Source organism: Lithobates pipiens, unplaced genomic scaffold (genome assembly GCF_037356315.1).
Source record: "Lithobates pipiens isolate NorthernLeopardFrog02 unplaced genomic scaffold, aLitPip1_a1.2 Scaffold_27, whole genome shotgun sequence".
Classification (NCBI taxonomy): Eukaryota; Metazoa; Chordata; class Amphibia; order Anura; family Ranidae; genus Lithobates; species Lithobates pipiens.
The window spans coordinates 39,819,985-39,836,579 of NW_027507788.1; the positions used below are offsets into that span (position 1 = coordinate 39,819,985).

Here is a 16,595-nt window from a genome sequence, read left to right on the forward strand (position 1 = left end):
TTAGGACAAAACATGATAAGTCAGGTGGAAGGGATGATCTGCATTGGACCCAAATTAAAACAGTTAAAACCAGTTTTATTCATGCAGCAATGTGATAAGTTTTACCTATGAATGCAAATTCAACATAGATGGTGCTTTGGTCAGAAAGGAACCAAAGACCCCCACACTGAAATCATCAATGATATTTACTTTATTATTTGGCCTTCACATTTGGCATATATACAAGTAAACCACATGGAATGCTGTAGATTCCTACTTACATACTGTAGCTTACCTATTACAGTCAGGGAGCCAGCAACTTCAGCAGAGCCAAAGCTATTTGTGATCTCACAGATATATGTTCCACTATCTTCCAGTTGCAGATCTGTCATACTCAGTCCTGTGCTACGTTTGCTCCAGCGGCTGTCAGAAGGCACTGGGCGGCCATCTTTAATCCAACGCGAAGCTAAGTTTGGATATCCTGAGGCAACACATGGTAGCTCTACTTTTTCCCCCACGAAGATCTCCTGGGATTGAAATCCATCAAGAAGAATGGGGACAGATTCTGCAGGGTCTAAGGAACAAATAAACAGCAAAACAGAAAACAATGAATGCCGGCAAGTGCCTATAGACAGGTGATATAGTATTTAACATATTAGCTGTTTGCACAGAAGTGCAGTACTTAAAGTGGTTGTATAGTCCTTTTTGGGACTTTTACCTACAGGAAAGCCTATAATAAGGCTTACCTGTAGGTCAAAAAAAATCTCCTAAACCTGTACGGTTCAGGGGATTCCCAGCTGAAAGCCCGGCAGACGACAGATCCTGCCGGGAAGAAATCTCCCGCACATGCCCGGAAGAAACGCAGAGGGAACATGTCAGCTCCCTCTGCGTGGATCGGACCAAATGTCTGGGCCTCGTTCTAAGGTAAGTATTTCATAATGAGCTAGTATGCGGTGCATACTAGCTCATTATGCCTTTTCCTTTGTAGGTAGGAAAAACAAACAAACCCATTAGCGGGTATACAACCGCTTTAAAGCAAACACTGCTTAAAAAGTAAAGGTGTGTATTGCAGCAAAATATGCTATTTTATGTTACTACTGAGAGTTTTTTTTTATTTAATGTCAATGTGAACTTTTCCGTAACTGTAAAAGTCAGCATGAATAGATTCCCGACATGTAAAAATATAGGCAGCAGTATACTTTTATCATTAACCTCTTGGTGTCCGCACTATAGCCGAATGATGGCAACAGCGCGGACCTGAATTTCCGGGAGGCCGTCATATGACAGCCTCCACTTTGCACGTTCCCTGTGCGTGCCCTACAGGGTGCGCTGCACACGCTGTGATCACCGAGTCACTGAGACACAGATGATCACAGATCGGAGTAAGAGGCCGATCCCGGCCCCTTACCACATGATCATCTTTCAGCCAGTGATCACATGATGTAAACAAAAGCTCGGTAATCGTTTTTTTTTTCTCCTCACACTGACGTGAGGAGAAAAAAAGCAGATTACTGGCTTATGTGCAAGGGACATCGGTCCCGAAGAGGAGAGGCAATTCTGCCTCATTTGTGCCACCAGTACCCCCTGCCAGTGCCACCTGCCATTGCCACCTGCCAGTGCCCACAGTGCCCACCAGTTCTACCTATCAATACCCATGAGTGCCACCTATCAATGTCCACAAGTGCCATCTATCAAGACAGTGCCCACCAGTGGTGCCAATCAGTGCCACCTAGCAGTGCTGCCTAACGGTGTAACCAACCAGTGCCGATCAGTGCCCATTATTGTGAACCATCAGTGCCCATCACTGCCACCCATCAGTGCCCATCACTGCCACCTATTGGTTCCCATCAGTGCCGCCTCATCAGCGTACATCAATGAAGGAGAAAAATTACCCGCTTGCAAAATTTTATAACAAGATACAAAAAAATATAAAAAAATTTGGCCTTTACATTTTTAACAAAAAATATCACCAAAAGTAAGCTTTGTGGGAAAAAAAATTATAAAAATTTAATTTGGGTACTGTGTTGTTTGACCACGCAATTGTCATTCAAAGTGCACCAGCGCTGAAAGCTGAAAACTGGACTGGACAGAAGAGGGGGGGTAAGTGGCCAGTAAGCAAGTGGTTAAAAAAACGTCTTTATAATCATTCCATTAGACTTTGCCAGGGCTGAGATGATGTCGTCAGTCTGCAGCAGGAGGAAGCATTTCCTCTGTCTCCTCTCACCCTATGATTAGACTGAAATGTTGTAACTTTGTAGCAAGTCACAAGGTGGGAGATTGTAGAAAGGGCTGATCTGTATCAAGCATTTATCAAGATAATGGAGAACTGTATGGTTATCAGGAATTACTTGATCAAGCCATCTCTGAGCCAGGATCACAGACCAGGAAATATGTCGATTCTGCTGACCCTTTGAACAAAATGGTGGATAGGCCATTACCAAGGGGAGTACTTGATCTTTGTAATTAGTAGTAAATATCTGTAAGTGTTACACATACAGTGGGGAAAATTATTATTTGATTTCCTGCAGATTTTGTAAGTTTGCCCACTTACAAGGAAATTAAGGGTCTATAATTTTTATCATATGTGTATTTTAAATGATGGAGATGGATTATCCACCAAAAATCCAGAAGAAACACGTGATACAAATGTTATAAATTGAGTTGCAGTTCAGTGAGTAAAATAGGTATTTGATCCCCAAGCAAAACATGACTTAGTACTTGGTGGAGAAACCCTTGTTGGCAAGCACACAGGTAAAATGTTTCTTGTAATTGGTTACCAGGTTTGAACACATCTCAGGAGGGATTTTGGTCCACTCTTCTTTACAGATCTCTAAATCCTGAAGGTTTTGTGACTGTCGCTTGGCAACTCGAAGTTACGGCTCCCTCCATATATTTCCTATAGGATTAAGGTCTGGAGACTGACTAGGCCGATCCATGGCCTTAATGTGCATCTTCTTGAGCCACTCCTTTGTTGCCTTGGTAGTATGTTTTGGATCATTGTCATGCTGTAAGACCTATCAATGACCGATCTTCAGTGTTCTGGCTGAGGGAAGAAGGTACTCATCCAAAATATTACAATACACTGCTCCATCCATTGGCCCCTCAATGCGGCAAGGTTGGCCTGTACTTTTAGCAAAGAAACAGCCCCAAAGCATGTTTTCATCTCAGTGCTTTGGTGTTCTTAGGGCCATAGTCAGCTTTTTTCTTCCTCCAAACATGGCGAGTTGAGTTAATGCAAGAGTTAAATTTTCGTCTCATCTGATCACAGCACCTTCTCCCAATCCTTCTCTGAATCATTAAGATGTTCATTGGCAAGCTTCAGATGGGACTGTACATGTACTTCTTGAGGAGGGGGACCTTGCGGGTGCTGCAGGATTTCATTTCATGGCAGCATATTGTGTTACCGATGGTTTGTTTGATGACTGTGGTCCCAACTGCCTTGAGATCATTCACAAGCTCCTCCTGTGTAGTTCTGGGCTGATCCCTCCCTTTTCTCATGATCATCCTTACACCATGAGGCAAAATTTTGCATGGAGTTCCAGACCGAGGGTGATTGATGGTTATTTTGTATTTCTTCCATTTGCGAAATAATGTTCCAACAGTTGCCTCCTTCTCACCAAGCTTCTTGCTGATGGCCTTGTAGCCCCTTCCAGCCTTGTACAGGTCTACGATCTTGTGCCTGACGTTCTTTGACAGCTCTTTGGCCTTGCCCATGATGGTGGGTTTGGATGGAAGAAAGAGATTATGTGGAGAGGTGTCTTTTAAACACATAACTAGTCTGTGAGCTCATACTGTAGCCAGAATTATTGTTGGTTGGTAGGTGATCAAATAATTATTTTCCCCACTGTACACCATTTCAACAAAATTTCAGCACCCCCCATATCTGGGTTGTGTCTTGGAGTCATGTACCTAAATGCCCATTCCTGCACTAGGCTTTACATCTATGCATATACTTTTGAGTAGAGTGATCTTCTGTGCGGGAAATGAAAATAGTTGCGGCAGTGATGTCATCATACAGGCAACAGCAAGGGACACAACAGGAGACAGGTAAGGGCACTGAGAAGATGCACTGGAGTGCCAATCCTAATAATGGCATTACAGTGCTCCAGTGCACATGATGTGTTAACACTATGACCTGGTATGAATGGGTCCTCACTGACCACCAATGTCTAAGAAGGGGGGGGGGGGGAGTGAAGTTAATTCAATAACCACCAATGTCTGTGAAGCAGTGGGAGAATCTTCCTCCTCCTACTAAGCACCAGTGCCTTCTGACTACTGACACGATTACATTTTTTCCTTTCACAGACCAGAAGGTGGAATTATGTGACCTTTGCACTCTGTATTGCATGCTTTGTGTTCTACTCCTGATCTCTACATTCTATATACTAAATTGTACATAAAAAAAAATGTGACGATCTGTGCACCCCCTCACTTAACGTTAATCAAGTATGCCCGCCAGCACAGTTAAAATGATTCACACTGCAAACTAGGTAACCATTTACCAACAAACATTGCAGCACTATTTTTAATAAATACAGTGCAAAGCTGATTTCATAGACTTCATATGTAAATTTTCAATCTTCAAACACATATCAACTAAACAATAGGCATTAAGTCTGAATTAGACTTGTTTATGGTGTGAAAATTATGAAAAATCAAGTGTAGACAAAATGCAAATGTGAATTCCTACAGTCAAAACAAAGTCCAGAATAAATAGCCCTACCCAGGAAGGTAATATAAGCTAAGGAGCGGAACGGAGCGGATCACCACCTTCTGAAGAAGTCGGGAGGGATGCACCGGGACAAGGAGAGGAGTCTTTCTGATGCCATCATGCTTTTTTGCCACCTTCTGGCTGATTATCTCTGCAGGGAAGGGTAACCATGTCTCCTCAGCCGAAAAGCAGTTGAGTATGAGACCGGGATGGATGGATATTATTCTCATTGTTATGCTGCATGTGGATACCGTTTTCTGTAAGTGTGCCTTGTAGCGCTGATTTCCATTAACTTGAAAACAGAGCATTCCTTTGGTGGAGAGATTTGTGATTAACCCTTTGTGTTACCAACAAACCTTATCAATGGCTATCCCTGTGGATGGAGCTGAACCTCTCTTTCTACTAAGAACTATGAGACCTCCTATTAAGATGAGTGTGTTTGGCCTAGAACGTGGTGGGAGAAGGGGAAACCCGTTGGTGGCATGTTATAGCTTTAGGAAGATTGTTTTTTGGAAGATTTCACCGGGTGGGGCTGCTTATGTTGGACTTTGTTGGACTATGGAAATTCACTTTTGTGTTTTGTCTACATTTGATTTTTCATACTTTCCACAACATAAATGTGTCTGATTCATCTATAATGCCTATTGTTTGGTATGATACTGTATGTGTTTATATTTAAAGGAACAGAGGATTCACATATGAATTTTATGGAATATGTTTTGCGTTATATTTATTTAAAATTACTATTTGTTGTTGATTACTAAATTGTATACTGCATACTCCTAACTGCTGTACTGTATATGCTATCATTTATGGAAGAATCCTGACCACTGCACTTTGTATGCTGTGCTGTAAACTGCATACTCCTGATCAGTGTTTATTGCTGGTTGTTATGTAGTCCACTTTGTGGTTGGATCAGAAAAAGTGTTAGCTGTCTGACTATATGTGCACGTGTAAAGAAAGAGTTTTAAACAACTTGCCGGCTGCCCCATAGCAGATTTACTGCTACAGGGTGGCCGCACTGCTCAGGATCAGGTATAATGTAATCGGGGGCAGGAACCAATCAGTGGGTCCCACAGACCCGATGTCCACTGGCACCCGCTGATTGTTCTGTACACAGGCAGAACAGCAGTCTGCCTATGTAAACAAGGCAGATTACTGTTCTGTCAGTACAGAAGGCATTAATCATGTGAACCTGTACCTGTAAAGCAGGAACACCGATCCCTGCCTTCCACTAGTAAAAGCACCTCCCCCACTACAGTGAAACATTAGCTAGGCACACATTTAAGCCTTTGATTGTCCCTGATGTTAACCCCTTCCCTGTCATTAGTACAGTGACAGTGCATATTTTTAGCACTGATCACCGTATTAGTGTCACTGGTTCCCAAAAAAGTGTCAAAAGTGTCAGTTAGGTGTTTGTCTGCCACAATATAGTCCTGCCATTACTAGTAAAAAAAAAAAATGTAAAAAATAATAAAAATATCCCACTAGTTTGAATACGTATAACCTTTGCACAAACCAATCAATATGCGCATATTACATAGTTACATACATAGTTAGTCAGGTTTAAAAAAGACACAAGTCCATCTAGTTCAACCACAATTGGTATTTATTTACCAAAAATATGTGGCAGAATGCATATTGGCCTAAATTAATGAAGAAATTTGATTTTTCACATTTTTCTATTGGATGGGTTTTAGTGCAGAGAGTAAAAAATATTCCATTTTTTTTTTCAAAATTGCCGGTCGTCCTTTGTTTATAGCACACAAAATAAAAAACGCAGAGGTGATCAAATACCCCAAAAATGTTATTTGTGTACAGTGTTGCATGGCCGCGCAATTGTCAGTTAAAGTAATTCAGTGTCGTAACGCAAAAAATGGCCTGTCCAGAAAGGGGGGTAATTCTTCCAGAGGTAAAGTGGCTAAAAAAACAATCTTTTGTGCTGAGGGATATGTACAGTAAATTTGTAAGACTCTCATTTGTGCCACTGTATCTGTAGCTGTTAGGTAATGCCCGATATTCAGCGTAATATACCCATGCCCACTTTATTTAGCATGAATGCATTTAACATGAGAAAATATGTCAGATGTTATATATACTTTAAAGGGCTAACCTGATACTATAAGACGTGCTCCATTGCTCTGACGTGTCTCTCCACTATATCGATGTCTGGTGATACAGCGATACGTTGACAATGCATCCTCCTTCTGTACATCCAAGATATAAAGGGCACCCAATGGTGAGGTGACAAATCTCCCCTCTAAAAGAAGAAAAAAAATAAAATAATGAAAAATCGAGCAAAAAACAATTGTAAGACATGTGAGTACGAAGTAAAGTCCAGAAAAATAAAAGGCACAGATCTGAAATAGGAGCTATAAAAACAATACATTCTAGAAAAAAACAGGATCAAGATGATGTAAATGTACAGAATTACAGATTTGCGGCTCATTCGTCAGATTGACTTATTTCTACCCTTTTTGCCAGTGTCAACACTAAAAGTGTAAAACCTATCACCTCCAAAGCTTCTTGTCACATAGTCATCCTTCATTAACCTTTTTATAATACTGTCTGGATCCTTCAGTATACAGTAAGCAGGCGCTGCGTGCAAAATGCTGGCTTTATGTAATGTACATTGTACATTCTGTAAATCACTATATATAGTGCAACCCACCAACTGCTGGCTTTGGTATTGTTCGAATATAAAAATCTTTTACCAGTGAATTTAACTAGTTCTGACATTTTCACTAAATTTACACTATAAATAAAGCATCAAATATATATTATGTGTTAATTGTAATGTAATAACACATTTTAGCAGAGGGTGCTTGTGTTGGTTTATCACATGTTACTACCCTTCAGTAAACACTTCAATTTAAAGTGATATTAAACCTGCAATTTAAAAAAACAAACAAACATATTATACATACCTGCTCTGTGCAATAGTTTTGCACAGAGCAGCCCTGATCCTTCACTTTTTGGGTCCCCCGCCACAGCTCTGGGCTTCTCCCCCATGCCGAGTTCCCCATAAAAAGCTGCTTGCTATGGGGGTTCTCGAACATGCTCACTCCCGAGCCACCTCTGTGTGTTTATGGGACATGCAAAGGGTGGCTCAGTCCTGCACACAACTTCCTCCTCCCTGGCTGTGATTGACAGCAGTGGAGAGCCAATGGCTCCCACTGTTGTGTCTTAGCCAATGAGGAGGCAAAGATCCGGAGGAGCAATGGCTCTTGTGCACATTGCTGGATCAGTGTATTCTGAAGGCAGAAGGCTTCCTGCTGTTAGAACACAATAGCTCAGTGGGAGTTGACCTGGCCATTTTATAGATAGGCAGCTCCTATCCTCATATTGATTAGTAGTTTTAAAATAATAATAACTACTGTAGTAGGGACGGACACAAATGATACACTCTATATAACTGTTCTGCTTCATTATGATGCAATTGAAGGTTTTTATACACATGATTACGTAGGTATCACATTAATATTACAATTGCACATTTATGGTAACAAGGGGCGTAACATAGGCAGACAAATTCTAATCAGGACTCGAAAGAATGTAAACATGTAATGAAAACATTATTAATCCCGTGTGCACAGTGAGGGCAGTGTGCAATACATACAAAATAGAATACAATTATATATACAGAACTTACAAATTTCCTTTACAGTGTGATCCCCCCATCAACCCACATTTTGAACAAAGAAAAAATAATAATTTATGGGCTGCTTAAGCACCCTGAAGTTTTGTCTTGAATAAAGTATATGTTTGCTTTAAAAACCTTGATTGTGTAATGTGTTATTACCAAGAACTGGAGCTAGTCCCCCTCAAACGCTAATCAGCTTCAAAACTTCCCTAAAAGTTTGAGCCGGACCTATTTGGGAATAACTCCAGTTCTCACATCCATGGTGTTATTAGTGTCTCCATAAGATAATATGTGTACAGAATTAAATCAAATAAAAAAATAAAAATAAAAATAAAAATATGAGGGATTCATTTTTAAGATATTCATAGTTATAACATAATATATACACATTTTTAGTGGTCTTAGCATAGTTAAGCAAGAGAAACATTTTTTTTTTTTTTGCCTTTTGTTCTTTTTCCCGGAAGTGTAAATTAGTATCCTTTTTTAATCTTCTCTAAGCTCGGGACGCAATGGTTCTGATGCACTGAGCTGCAGTATGACATACCTCAGGCTAAATGTGACATTTCCAATGTAATTATCAAATGTGATAATAGTGTTTTATTTAAAAAATGATTAACCAGTGAGAGCCCAACTGAAGTCTCAGAATTAGAATTGTACTAACAACCTTTATTTCCATAGTCTTATCCCCCACTTTCCTGTTATGGGACTTGTACGGTGTGTTTAAATGACATTGTGCTGTTCAAGAGGCACCAGAGTTTGACTAGGCTCTGTAATCTAACAGACTTGGTCAAATACACCCAATCTACAAATCCACATGAGGATATCAAATGAGGGTTTGTTGAAATTAGAGTTGGGCGAACAGTTGGAGCCAAGCAAAAGTTCAGCCCGAGCATCGCCTGTTTGCCGTTTGGGGAGCACCTGAATGTGTAGGGCGCTCTCTGCGGGATGCGCTGCACAGAGCATTCTAGGACCCTGATTGGATTTTCCAGTTAGAGCTCAGAGCTTTGATTGGACAAAGTGATGATGACTTTGTCCAATCACAGCTCGGGGCTCAGAGTCCCACCCCACACTATAAAAGGTTCCTTCCCACAGGAAGCATTTGCAGGGTGTTGTTGGAATAGAGATAGATAGAAGAGGGCTCTGAGTGTAGTGTATAGTGTCAGTGTAGTGCATGTTTAACACATTTAGTGCTGTATACTGTACTGTATACCCTTTTTTTTGGTTACTGCATTTTTTGTTTATTTTTGTCTCTTGCTTGCCCCCTTTTTTTTAATTTTTCAGCCGCAGTTTTCCTGACTGCGATGCTGGTGTTACCTCTTTTTTATTTATTTAATTTTTTTTTTATAGTTTTTACATTTCTGTAAATCAGTACTCAATTTAAAGCGGGATTCCACCCTAAAGTGGAACCTCCGCTGATCGGATCCCTCCCCCCCCTCCGGTGTCACAAGTGACACTTTTCAGGGGGGAGGGGGGTGGAGATACCTGTCAAAGACAGGTATTTTCACCCACTTCCGGGCATAGACTCCCGTGGGAGTCTACGCCATTTCCTGCCCTGCCGCGCTGTCTGCTGGGACACACACGGGTCCCAGTGACAGCGCGGAGATTTCCTATTGCGCGGCGCGGCTCGCGCATGCGCAGTAGGGAACCGGGAAGTGAAGCCGATTCGCTTCACTTCCTGATTCCCTCACCTAGAATGGTGGCGACAGCAGCCGAGAGCCGAGCGATCGATCGGCCTCGGCTGCCGGCATCGCTGGAACCCGGGACAGGTGAGTGTCCATTTATTAAAAGTCAGCAGCTGTAGTATCTATAGCTGCTGGCTTTTAATATTTTTTTTTTTGATGGAATCCCTCTTTAAAGTACACCAAACACCACTTTTCATTCAATGAAAGCGCATCCAAACACACATTTCCCAGTTTTTATTAAATCTGAGTAATAAGCCCCCCCCCCATCATGTCTGGGATGCTAACAAGGAGAGGCAGATGTTCCCATGTTACTATGAGGGGGCAGCAGCGTCTATGTCCACAGGCAAAGCTGGATGTGATCCATCCTTAGACAGGGCACTATTGTCTCTGTTTAGTGATGTCATGCTATCTAGCCAAAGCATGCAGAGGAGGTGGTGGACTGGCTTACTACCAACCATATTACCCAAGCGGACACTAGTGCGCAGTCTACCACAGCTGCCAGAGAGGCTTATTATGCCTCCTTGTCCACAGATACTCCTGTCATAGCCCCAACATCATGCATGGAAGAGTCAGCTGAATTATTTGAACACAGCATCAGCCACTTGCTTCTTGAGGATGCACACACATTACTTGATTCTAAGGTAAAGGAAGGGAGTAACATGAGCCTGTAGAGAGGGGAGAACACTGATAAAACAATGTCAGTCATGTTCACCCAGCCACAGTTTTTTTTACAGCAAGGCCAACTCTTGCTTTCTCCAAGAGTACTTCTACAGGGTTACAGTGTGAAGGCACCACCAACACCCTAATGCCCCGTACACACGAGCGGACTTTTCAACATCCAAACTCCGACGGACTGAGTCCGTCAGACTATTCGATCGTGTGTGGGCTGCAACGGACTTTTGATTCGCCAAAGTCTGACGGACTTTAGAAATGAAGCATGCTTCAAATTTTCCCGACGGAACTCCGCCGGACCCGGTCCCCTTCGAAAAATCCGCTCGTGTGTATGCTACTCCGACGGACTAAAACCGACGCTAGGGCAGCTATTGGCTACTGGCTATGAACTTCCTTATTCGAATCCAGTCGTACGTCATCACGTTCGACTCCGTCAGAACTCCGCCAGAACTCCGTCGGAACTCCGGCGGAACTCCTTTGGAGGTCTGTCGGACATAAGTCCTCTCGTGTGTACGCGGCCTAAGACCAATTTTTCCACACCTGTTACTTCTATCCAAAGTCTGTTAAAGAGACACCAGGTTTTATCTAAAAAAAATGTTTACCTTGGCTTCTTCACATAGGGCTTGCTCACTGTGGTGCAAAACATTGTTATTTCTATCCAAAGTCAAATAGACCCCAGAATTTATCCAAAAAATCTCTAATGCTGTTCCCAGTGCACGAAATTGTAGCCTCATCATACAGACTGGTTCCGCAAGTCGTTGTTTTCTACAAAAAGAACGCTTGCAGGGAAAATCAATATAAATGTAATTTTTTTCTTTATAAATGCTAGTTTTGCTGGAGCAGGTTCTATACACAGATGCACCATACTACTTTATAGGCAGACTACCCAATCCCACCCCCCCCCCCCCCGGCACTATATTTAAAGTAATTTTTCAGTTTTATTGTTTCAAAGCATCTTTAAAAAGGATATTTTTTAAAAGTTTTTTTGCATTGTTACATGTCCCCCAAGGGCAGTACCCATACCCTTTTAATGGCCAATAACTTGCATATAAGCCTTCAAAATGGGGACTTTTGATTTTTCAAGTGTGGGTCCCATGGACTTAAATGGGTTTTGCGGTTCGGGCTGAGTCTTTGCCAAGTTTGAGAGTTCTGGCACGAACCAAGCCTAGGGGTGTTCGGACCATTTCTACTGTATAGAGAGCACTGCCAGTCTGCATAAGGTCACTTGTAATGAGACTTGTGGTCATTACTTATAGCATACAGTAGGGGTACTGAATTCAAATTCAAACATGCTGCTGTGCCTGCAGCTTTCTGCAGGGAAAAGGTCCCTTAACCTTTTTTAGAAATGCAACCACACAGAAATTGCATGGTGCTTTTGCACTATGAGACTTCCATGTGTGGGAAAACACACCACCTTTTTCAGTGCATGGGGCTGGCACTCCCACCTGTCTTCTGTGCAGTTTTGTGTGCATACGGGTGTGGGAATGAGTATGATTTACACACTCCCACACCTGCATATATGTGAACGTACCATTAGTGACCTCTACCCCCTTTACATAACCCCCCCCCCAGCATGGCCCCCCCTTTACAACACCCACACAGCACCCCCACCTTTACATTACTCCCCCACAGCACTGACACCCTTTATATCACCCACATAGCACCTCCCCTTTACATTACTCCCCCACAGCACTGACCCCCTTTACATCACCCACATAGCACCACCCCTTTACATTACTCCCCCACAGCACTGACCCCCTTTACATCACTCACACAGCACCTCCCCTTTACATTACTCCTCCACAACGCTGACCCCCTTTGACATCACCCCCTAACAGCACTGCCCCCTCTTTACATCACCCCCACAGTAGGCAGCTTTGCCTGCTTTACATCACCTCCCCCCATGCCCCCTTCCCTTATAGCCATGTCCTCTGCCCTTCCATGACTCCCCTACCTTATTTAGTGGACAGCAGGAACAATTCTAGATGGATGGCACAGTAGCACTGGATGAAGAGTGAGAGCTGCCGCAGTTATCTTTTTATATTAACATGCTGATGATTGGCCCTACGTCCTTGTAACCAACCACCTGCTAATTAACTTGAAAAATTAACTCAGGCGGCTCCCTCTCCAGACCTCCATCTAGAATCGCCCTGCCTCCCCCTCTCTGCTCTGCTGTGATAATGACAGCGGTGGAGGCTGGGCAAAATAAACAGTTCCTAAATGACACAACCGCAGTGGTCCACATGGGACAGTGACCAAAAATTATAAAAAAAAATTCCCAACACCCTAGAGAATAAAATGGCTGTCGTTGCAATACTTTGTCACACCGTATTTGAACAGCTGTCTTACAAGCGCACTTTTTTGGGAAAAAATAAAAAATTTTTTTTATTAAAAACTAAGAAAACAGTAAAGTTAGCCCAATTCTTTTACTATTGTGAAAGATAATGTTACGCCGAGTAAATTGATACCTAACATGTCAAGCTTCAAAATTGTGCTCGCTTGTGAAATGGCGGCAAACTTTTATACTTAAAAATCTCCATAGGCCACATTTAAAAAATTCTACAGGTTGCATGTTTTGAGTTACCTTTTATTTTTTATTTTTACACTATTTAAAAAAAATATAAAAATGTCACTTTTATTACTATTACAAGGAATGTAAACATCCCTTGTAATAGAAAAAAGCATGACAGGACCTCTTAAATATGAGATCTGGGGTCAAAAAGACCTCCGATCTCATATTTACACTAAAATACAATAGAAAAAAAAATGTTGTCATTTAAATTTATTTCTTTTTTTTAAATATCTCTTTAAGAGCTGTGGGCATAAGTGAGGTTTTGACTTTGTTTCCGCCTAGCAATTGTATGGAGAAGGGTTGGGGCCACTTTTGAGAGCAAAAATTTGTACAATGCCAGATCGTATGATTTTCATTTAATCAGTACAGCTGTAGTTTCAAAAAGAGATTAGCATGCAAAAAAACCCCAAAAAAACAGACGATCATTCGTCCAATAATCTCAACGTGTGTACCGGGCATTACAGTGTATTTTGCAGACTTGTTGGAAAATCACTGAGCCAATCACACAAGCAGGAAATTTGGAGGACATTTTTGGAGGCGTTCTGTACGTCAATGTACAGAATGCCTCCGGGTTGCCATATTGCATTAGATGTACAGAAAATTACAGAGCTGCAGATTGAAAAGGAAAGGTCAGTTTTTCTATGTATTTTTTTTCACACTAAATTGGTGTTACCCTTTAAGGCAATCCAAGAAATAATCATTTAAAGATCGACATCAGCTCAGGAAAACCTTTTTTTTCTCTTTTTTTTAATTAGAATCTCCTGATTTTATATATATATATATATATATATATATATATATATATATATATATATATATATATATATATATATATATATATATATATATAACTAATACTAATTAACTACTTCACTGTTCTTTTTTTGGATGAATATTTTTTTCAATAATTTCCCACTGTTCCTATGTTTCATTTATTTAATTTGTTTGCATTTTGTAGTGTAATAAGCATTAAAAATGCTAATTTCATTTGTACCAGAAACCAGTTTTGGTGTCATGATAAAAAGGACAAAAATAGTATTCTTATCTATAGTAACACAGATTTTAAATCTATCATTATCCAACTGGAAAAATGTAGATCTTTTCACTATTTTACTTCTCCACCAAAAGAAAAAAGAAAACCTTTCTTGTCCCCAAAAAGAATCATTGTGTTTCTGTATCATAAGTAACAGTTGGCGAATAAAAAAGGCATAAAGTAGACACCTGAAGATGGCTCTGAAGCCAGATTCAGAATTAATTTTTTTTTTTCATTTTGAATAACATGAAATGAAGAATTTAAACAACAATCCGGATCATCATTTTCCATGGGACCAATCCCCGTTGCATGTTTACCCACCGTTTAATCACAATCACAAAAAGAAAGAAGGATAGGCGTACCTGTGTGGGCGGATTGCGTGAAATGGGTCTAAGGCTGCTTGCACACTGATGCACTGCGGTTTATCTACGCTGTATTTGCAGCGCAGTGCACCTGCGACTTTCCTGCGGGTTAGTTGTGCATTGTCCTAGACTTCTATTACATCTTGCAGGTCCGCTGCACTTTCTGAAAGCGCACCAAAACTCCTGCATTCAGAAAAACCCACAGGATATAACAGAAGTTTACGGCTCAATGCAGCTAAACCACGGAAAGCCGCAAGTGCGCTGCACCTGTGGATCAGTGTGAAAGCAGCCTAATAACCCTTTTTTTTTTTAAAGTGCTCATACAGTATATGCCCATTGCAAAACTATGATGTTTAATACATAATATGTCCATTGCTAAACTGACCTTAGGGCTACTTTCACAGGTGCTTTTGCGCTAAAAATAGTGCCTGTAAACTGCCTCTTCTGCGACCCTAGTGTGAAAGCCCGAGTGCTTTCATACTGGATCGGTGCGCTTGCATCTTTCGGGCGGTGCGGGATCGCTGTATTTAGCGCTTCTATACCTCCCCAGCCATTGAAATCAATCAATGGGTTAAAAGCGCCCGAAAAAAGCCGCTGCCGAAGCACTTTGCAGGTGCAAAGCACTCTGGCTGCAGCGCTTTTCAGGTGTTTTTAACCCCTTTTCGGCCACTAGTGGGGACTGAAAAGCACTGCTAAAATGGAAAAAAAATTTGTGCTGCTTTACCTCTAATGCAGCCAGCACCTCAGTGTGAAAGTGCCCTTAATCTTTCAGTTTCTTCTAGCATTGCTGGCTGGGCTGTTAGAAAGGTTCCTATCCCAGGCGGAGAAATACCAAATGCCTCCCCCCCCCCCCGGAGCTATAGGGAAAGCATCGGCTTATGCGGCTCCTGCTCCCTTCCACAGCAGTCTGCTTCCTCCGGTGCTGGCTCCATTCACTCTGATGCTCTGGAATGGCAGGACGGTAAGACCAGATTGCAGGCTGCCATCCTGCCATCCCAGAGCAGGAGGTTGTGGGCCGCATAAGAGGGCTCTACAAGCCACATGTGGTTCACGGGCCACTGGTTGAGCACCCTGCAATAGGGGAACGCGTTCTCTTACCTCGTTTTTAAGATCACTTGTCAGAAAGAGGTTTAATGCTTATTACTGCATAGTCCCACACAGGGGTCAAGTCCTGGGGAAAAAAGTGTGGGAACTCCCACCCAAGATCCACTCGCCCACAAAAAAAAATGATACGCTCATATGCATGAACGCTTCAAAAGTGGTATTTTTCATCCAGTTTTCGTATTGTGTGTATGAAGCTTAACTGTTAGTACATAAAAAAAAACAACCCTCAATAAACATAAATACGGTAATTCTCTGAATAATCAGCATTCATTCAATTGTGCTTCCATGCAAATGTGAACATCATGTTCTGATCTTTATTGGGGGATGTTATTTTGTATATAGAGTGTTTATGTGGTGAGTTTACACTTTTCATTGAACAGAGTTTGGATAACACAGGGTTAAACGGAAAGGTCATAAATTAACTGCACATTATCTGGACAGAATGCTTGGGGAGATAGTGATGTGTTCCTGCTTAGGAGATGTATGTTAGCTTGGGGGGCTGCAAACTCTGCAGGGGCTCCAACACACACTCACTGCTATTCCAACCCTTCACATATTTCCACATAAACTTCCCTCCTGGCATTAAACTTTGCCAGGTATTGTGCTCAGCTTACCACCCCAAACTGATGTTCCTCCCTCAGCTCACCTCTCTCCCTGCATTTCCTGTGAGCAGAATAGCTGATCTACCCGTCAGCTAGACCTAGACCTGATCTACCTGTCAGTTAGCTGTGATTGACAGGTAGATCGAAGCGGATGCTGTCATGGGGCCCCCTACTGGCAATGCCTGAATGGCACTTACTATTGCAAGCTGTGTCGGCAGCTGGTGGTGTAGCACCT

General features: G+C 41.8%; 1 protein-coding gene across 3 annotated transcripts in view; it reads right to left on the bottom strand.

Moving 5' to 3' along the window:
• DSCAML1 (DS cell adhesion molecule like 1) overlaps positions 1–16,595 on the bottom strand; it is a 459,281-nt gene that overhangs the window by 138,693 nt on the left and 303,993 nt on the right. For all 3 annotated transcript variants that reach the window (XM_077456859.1, XM_077456858.1, XM_077456862.1), the window contains exons 4-5: positions 6,804–6,950; positions 275–553 (exon numbers count right to left, since the gene is read on the bottom strand). In XM_077456859.1, coding sequence (XP_077312985.1) covers positions 275–553; positions 6,804–6,950 — 426 coding nt within the window. The remainder of the gene's footprint in view (positions 1–274; positions 554–6,803; positions 6,951–16,595) is intronic.